The sequence below is a fragment of the Lathyrus oleraceus genome, chromosome 6 (assembly GCF_024323335.1).
Source record: "Lathyrus oleraceus cultivar Zhongwan6 chromosome 6, CAAS_Psat_ZW6_1.0, whole genome shotgun sequence".
Lineage (NCBI taxonomy): Eukaryota > Viridiplantae > Streptophyta > Magnoliopsida > Fabales > Fabaceae > Lathyrus > Lathyrus oleraceus.
In genome coordinates, this window is record NC_066584.1 from 502,922,364 (window position 1) to 502,929,146 (window position 6,783).

General features: G+C 42.5%; 1 protein-coding gene across 1 annotated transcript; it reads right to left on the minus strand.

The window, feature by feature from the left end:
* Positions 1-4,676: 4,676 nt before the first annotated feature.
* Positions 4,677-6,482, minus strand: LOC127096447 (uncharacterized). Its single transcript, XM_051035014.1, has 2 exons — positions 5,714-6,482; positions 4,677-4,858 (listed from the first exon to the last, which is right to left on the minus strand). The coding sequence occupies exons 1-2, from the start codon at positions 6,480-6,482 to the stop codon at positions 4,677-4,679; spliced, it is 951 nt and encodes a 316-aa protein (XP_050890971.1).
* Between the last annotated feature and the right edge of the window lie 301 nt (positions 6,483-6,783).

Sequence of the window (6,783 nt, forward strand, 5' to 3'; positions counted from 1 at the left end):
CCGCAAGGAGACTGAATAGCAGAACGAGACGAAGGAGGCAACAAGCTAGACAACGACAAGAGCAAGGAGAAAGTTCTTCTACAATACATCCACCACCTTTCACACCTATCATGGATCAACCACCACAACCATCGCCCATGTCCACACCTTGTGTCAACAGTCCAAGGAATACTGCTCAGTTTGCCAACCATACGGGAAGGCAAGCCGAGATGAAAACGGGAACTCTTAACCTACTATATGGAAGTCCATTCACCGGAATGGACCATGAAGACCCCTTTGCTTTTCTCACCAAATTTTATGAGATAGCATTGGCGGCCGGAGTTGATCAAGCTCAAGAGCTCCCGTTGTTCAAAAGATTATTTCCCCACGCTTTGCTCGGCAAAGCAAAAGATTGGTATTTGGATCAAACACCTGCAGTCATGACGGATTGGAACGTGTTGGAAAAGAAGTTCATTGAAAGATTTTTCTCCCACAACCGTTTCATGGAATCCAAAACGGAAATCTCCGTGTTTTCACAAGGGACCAACGAATCATTGAATGAGGCGTGGGAAAGATTCAAATCCAAGCTTCGGAAGTGTAAAGGACATGGTTTTAACGAATTGACTCAAATCCACATTTTCAAAAATGGCCTTCAACCAAATTGCAAAACTTTGTTGGATGCTACCTCGGGTGGTTCCTTGTTGTCTAAAAGCGCCGAAGAAGCTACAAATATTATTAACCTAATGGCTCTAAATGACCTCCAAAGTCAAAGTAGAGGCAACTCTTTGAAGATACCGGGAGTGCTTGAACTTGGGACGAACGATGCTATTCTTGCCCAAAACAAACTCATTTCACAACAAGTGGAACTCTTAACTCAACAAATAAAAGAGTTGAGAGAACCTTCAAAAGCTAAAAAAATAGCTTGTTGTGAGCTTTTCAAAGGTGAGCATGACACCGGATTTTGTCCACCTCCCGGGTTCGAAGAAGTGAACTACATGGCGAACCAACGAGACTACCAACCGAGGCAACAACAACAACAACAACCGTATCAACCACATCCTCAAAATCAACAACAACACTTTCAAGGGAATCAAGGGTTCCAACCAAGGGGTAACTATTACCATAACCAAGGTTATGGGGGTGGTTCTTCTAGCCTTCAAAACCCTCCCCAAAATCCTTACCAACCTCAACAACCGCCGGTAGTGACTTCAAAGTTAGAAGAGACATTGACACAATTTATGCAAATGTTGATGGCTAATCAAAAGAGCAACGATGCCGCAATAAAAAATCTCGAGACTCAAGTCGGACAACTTGCTAAACAACTAGCGGAACAACAACCCGGTCCATCTTTCTCGGCGAACACGCAAACGAATCCTAAAGAGCATTGTAAAGCGATAACGACGAGAAGTGGAAGGGAGTTGATTAGTGAGAGTAAAAAAAGAGATGAGAGTGAAAAAAGAGAGGAAGAAAAAAATGATGAGGAGAAAATAATAGAGGATAATATTGATGGTGAAGTTGGGGAGTGGAGCGAGGAAGAATTTGAAAAGGACGAAAAAAATGGTGAAGTTGAAAATAAAGAAAGTGTGGAAGTCGAAAAGAATAAGAATGATGAAGTGATGGTGGAGGAAGTGAAAAAGAAAAGAGCGAGGAATTCTAGAGTTGCTAAAGGAAAGGAGGTAGTGAGCGTTACTCCAATCCAAAACCTTCCATATCCACATGCTCCATCTAAAAGGGAGAATGAACGGCATTACGCCCGGTTCATGGATACTTTCAAACAACTGCAAGTGAACATTCCGTTTACCGAAGCACTGGAGAAAATGCCTAAGTATGCAAAATTCATGAAAGACATACTTACAAAAAAGCGGAGGTATACGGAACCGGAGACCATTGTCCTAGATGCGAGCTGTAGTGCAATCATTCAAAGGACGCTTCCAAAAAAAGAGCTTGACCCGGGCCGAGTCACTTTGCCGGTTAAAATTGGTGATGTCTATGTCGGAAAAGGACTAATTGATTTGGGGTCAAGCATTAATTTTATACCATTGTCTATTGTGAAGAGGCTTGGCAACATTGAAATTAAGTCCATCCGGATGACTTTGCAATTGGCCGATAAGTCGACTACCCATCCTCATGGCGTAGCCCAAGATGTTTTGGTTAAAGTCGACAAATTATTTTTCCCGGTCGATTTCATTGTGATTGATATGGAAGAGGACGACGATGCTCCACTCATTCTTGGCCGACCGTTCATGAAAACCGCACGCATGATGATAGACGTTGACGACGGTTTGATGAAGGTAAGGGTCCAAAATGAAGAAGTCACTTTTGACCTATTCGAAGCCATGAAGCATTCAAATGATAGACGTGATAGTTTTCGCATTGATGCGATTGAAGAGGCAACCTTTGAAGTTTCTAAGCATATTCATGAGATATCTCCTATGGAGTTAGCTCTTGATGACTCCTTTGAAGTTTTCACAGTTTAAGAAGAGCAAGCTCTCGATGAATGCTTGAGGGAACTCGATAGTTTAAACGAACTACAACCGTGGGAAGTTGAGGAGGAAGACTTGAAGAAGGAGGTTAAAGAGGAAAAATCTCCGATTGAATTGAAAATGTTACCTTCTACTTTGAAGTATGCATTCCTCGACGAAACCGAAGCCAAGCTGGTTATCATAAGCAACCTTTTGACAAAGAATGAAGAAGCCCGTTTGATCAATGTGTTGAAAAAGAATCAAGAAGCCATGGGTTGGACTCTTTCCAATCTCAAATGGATTAGTCCTTCCTATTGCATGCACAAGATCTTAATGGAAGAGGATTTTAAGCCGGTAGTGAAATTCTAGTTATCAGACTTTGGATGTCACACTGGTTGTTATGACATCCAATTCTGCACAGACAGGGATTATGCAGAACTTAATAATAAGTGCAGTAAATAACACAAGTAATTGTTCACCCAGTTCAGTCCAACATGACCTACATCTGGGGGCTACCAAGCCAGGGAGGAAATCCACTATTAGTAGTATCAATTCAAAGCTAAACTCACCCGTTTACAACTTATCACTTAATCCCTACCCAATGCAATTTCAATCTTAACCTAAGATCAGAGTTCCTACTCACTCCCCCTCAATCACCTCAGTGATATTAAAGACACTTTGAAGTCACACTTCAAAAACAACTCTTGATTATGCTTCACAGCTTAAATCAAGATACACAGCACTCACGCTTAAAAGCTTTGAGTGACACAACACTTACAACTCAATGAACACCCTATGCCAAAGCAATCATCTACTTGATAATGGCTTGGCTTACAAGATACGTCTAATACAAGACACACAAAATACAGCAGTGAAGTATGATGGACACACTGACTCTTCACGCTTCAAAATCCCCGAGTCTGAATGAAGGAATGCCTTCCTTTTTATATTGCAGCACCTGGGCTTTTGCACCTGTATTTTCCTGAATTTTAGGTCACACAAGTTCCCTCAATTTCAACATTTAGGTTGCTAACAAATAGGCTATTTGTTAGGTTCATTGAATGTAGCTTGGTTGTTGATTTCCTGGATTTTCTCTCAGCTGTTGAATCCCTAAAGAATAGCCTGAGAAAAAGCTGAAACAGAAAACTGAACAACCTACAATTTAGCATATGCTGTCAGGCACGAATGTCACGACATTCAGCTTGACATCAAGGTCCATATGCTGAGTCTGTTTTTCCAGAAAACAGACTGTACAATTTGCTGACCTGTACATGATCAAAATGACCATACTACAGTAACAGCTTACATTAGTAAATGTCAAAGTGTCCAACTTAACATTTACACATTTGGCCTTAAGTTAGTTCTGTTATTCTCTTGAAGAACAAACTAAGTTATATGCTGAAGTATAGCAGAACACCACTCTGCCTAATCTTCACCAGCTGCTGTTAATGATGAATGTCACAACATCCAGTTTGACATTCAGTCAGTAGGCCTTATGCCAGGTCTGGTTCTTCCTTGATAACCAGACTGTAAATGAATACTAAGTTCTAATAGAACTTTTGTTCCTTAGTATCTGTTGATAGGTATGAATGTCACAGCATTCAATAATCCTGTGTTAGCTAGTCCTGCAGTAACTACAATGTAGTCACATATACATGTCATGACATCAGTCAAGACATTAGTGTTTTAACATATAATGTAGCCAATTTAAACACCTACAAACTCCCCCTTTGGCAAATTTTTGGCTAAAACACTTTGATCCCCATAACAGAGTTCATGGCAGCGGAATACTACTAGCTAATACACTCAGAGTGGCAGCACACTCACACACATGGAAGTTAAATAAAAACTTCGCATAGCAGCACACACATATTAGAAGTTGCACCTAAACTTCAACATCAGCTGCAGGGGGGGAATGAAGTTAAATAAAAACTTCACACACATATCAGCATACACACAGAGGCATACAACAGCATACACACAGAAGCTAACTACACACTTCATCACACAGCAGCTGTAGTAGGGGAAAACTTCAATCTGTCATGAATGGGAACCTGTTTTAATAAAGTTTAACAATGTAAACTTCTGTTGTCCTGGGGTACCTGGGGTACCTGGGGTATCACTTGTCACTCCCCCTTTTTGTCAAAAATGTTGCCAAAGCAACACTTTAATTTACAGATCCACAAATAGTAATTTGAATTACACACATGATAGAAAAAAACACAAAAGAAGTGATTAATCCTCAGCCTCATCATCAGCCTCCTCATCATCCTGTTCTTCAGAGCTGGCCTCTTCCTCCTCCTCAGCCATTTGCCCTTCATCTCCATCCGTGTCCTCAGCAGTAGACTCCAGCTGCAAGATGAGCTGTTCCAGTGCATGCTTTCTAGCTCCCAGCTCTTTGCAGGTCTCTTTGAGAACTGTAATAACATCAGCTTTGTCTGGTTGGTTGCCAGCTTTGGAAGTCTCTCCCGATGTCAAGACAATGTCAGGGACATGCTTGCCCAGGAACAGTTTGAAGCTGAAGGCCAATGGACTCTCTCTTCTTTTCACGAAGTCATTATCTGTCAGGATGTGTGGAAATTGATTCAGCACAATTCCACATATGAGAGATGGAAAGGCAATGGGTCCCTTCACACTAAAGCTCCCAGCATGCTTCATTGTCTGATCAAATATGTAAGCACCATAGTTCACCCTTGCCTTGGTTCCCACTGCATAGATGAACTTCCCTAATGCCACAGACACAGTTGACTTGTGGTTAGTGGGGACCCAGTTGGCTGCTCCAACTTTGTGTAGCATTGCATACTTGACACTTAGTTGGCTGGCTACTAGCTTCCCTTTGAGAGGCCACATTCGGACTTGCTTGGCTGTGATGACTTGACAGACTGTATTGTCAGTCACTTCAAGCTCAGGTTGCTCTTCATCCGCTCTTCCCAGATACTGATTTATCACAGAGGGGGAAAAGGTCACACATTTTCCACGCACATAGACCTTTCGAAATTCCTTGGATCTCCCATCAGCACACTCCTCTGACAGATTTACAATAAACTCCTTCACTAAGGTCTCATAGCACTTAGGAAGTTGTGACACATTTCTTATCAAACCTGCCTCCTTGATGAGATCCACAATCTCTTTACAGTCCAATGCATTCTGTGCCAGTTCTCTTTCCAATGCCAGCCTCTTGTGGTATACGTACTTCCACCTGTTAACACTGGAGGCAAAGTGGAAGGACACATTGTCAATGGGAACTTCTGGGACACTGGTTGCCAACCTACTGGAAGAGGGTTTCTTCCTGGACATGGATGCTGTGACATCACATGGGGCATCAGATTCAGACTCAACCACCACAGCTTTGGTCTTCAACTTCTTAGGCACCTCTTTGCTCCAAGCTTTTGTAGGACCATAGCTTTTCCTCTTGTGTGTACTCTCTGACTCTGGTTGCTTTTGAGGATTTGTTACACCAACCTCCTTGGAGGGGGACTTCAGCTCCACAACCTTTTTCTCCCTTCTGGTCCTGACTCTCTTGGCTATCCTAGGGACAACTGTAGCCAGAAGTTCATTGTCTGAGAGCTCTTCCACGTTAATCGTCTCAGCCCTAGGATTGTCCTCAACACTTTGAGTAACATTGGCCTTCTCACTTCTCACTTTGCCTGAGGGTTTTTCAACCTTTGATCCCTCATGAGCATCTGGTTGCTCAACATTGTCAGTGACATTTTTCCTCAACACAACAGCTTTATCTTGACATGCAGCAATGTCAGGAATGATTGTGTTCAAGGGAACAGAAACCCCAGGAACATCTCGATTGCCAGATAGTATCTGAGTGACGATAGTTGCAATGGAGTTATGTACATACCTTGACCCTTCCCTTGTGTGTTCATCAAGAGCGATTTCTGATGAAAACCCGGTGACCGTTTCCTTAGGTCTTCTTGCATGGGACGAAGTTGCTGCGTCCACAACTGGATCCTCCCGGGTAGGGTGGTGAGACTCGGTGCTGTGAGAATCAGACATGGTGGTGTACGAGGAGGTGTCGGATTGACGAGCCATGCTGAATATTTGAGAGGGAAGATGAATCGTTTCTTTGGACGAGGGTTTGCAGGAGTGGAGAATGAAACGACTGAATGTGAACCACTTTGTGCAAGAGTATGGTCTATTAGATTTTGACCACTCAGCGCTCACCATTTGTTTAATAATTTGACTTATTAAACAGTAGCTAACTAACTTCATTAGTTGCTATAACTTTTCAGACGCACGCATTCCCTTTTTGTCCTTACTGTACAATGTCATGACATTCTGGGTGACATTGTACTCTGTCTGCATCAGGTTCCTCCAAACTAGAGGTGACCAC

What these genes read in the sequence shown, in the direction of transcription:
- LOC127096447 (XM_051035014.1), bottom strand. Translation starts at nt 6,482, where the DNA reads ATGGCTCGTCAATCCGACACCTCCTCGTACACCACCATGTCTGATTCT. An exon ending in CAGGAAGAAACCCTCTTCCA is followed by an intron (nt 4,859 to 5,713) that starts GTAGGTTGGCAA and finishes ATGTTATTACAG; the next exon opens with TTCTCAAAGAGACCTGCAAA.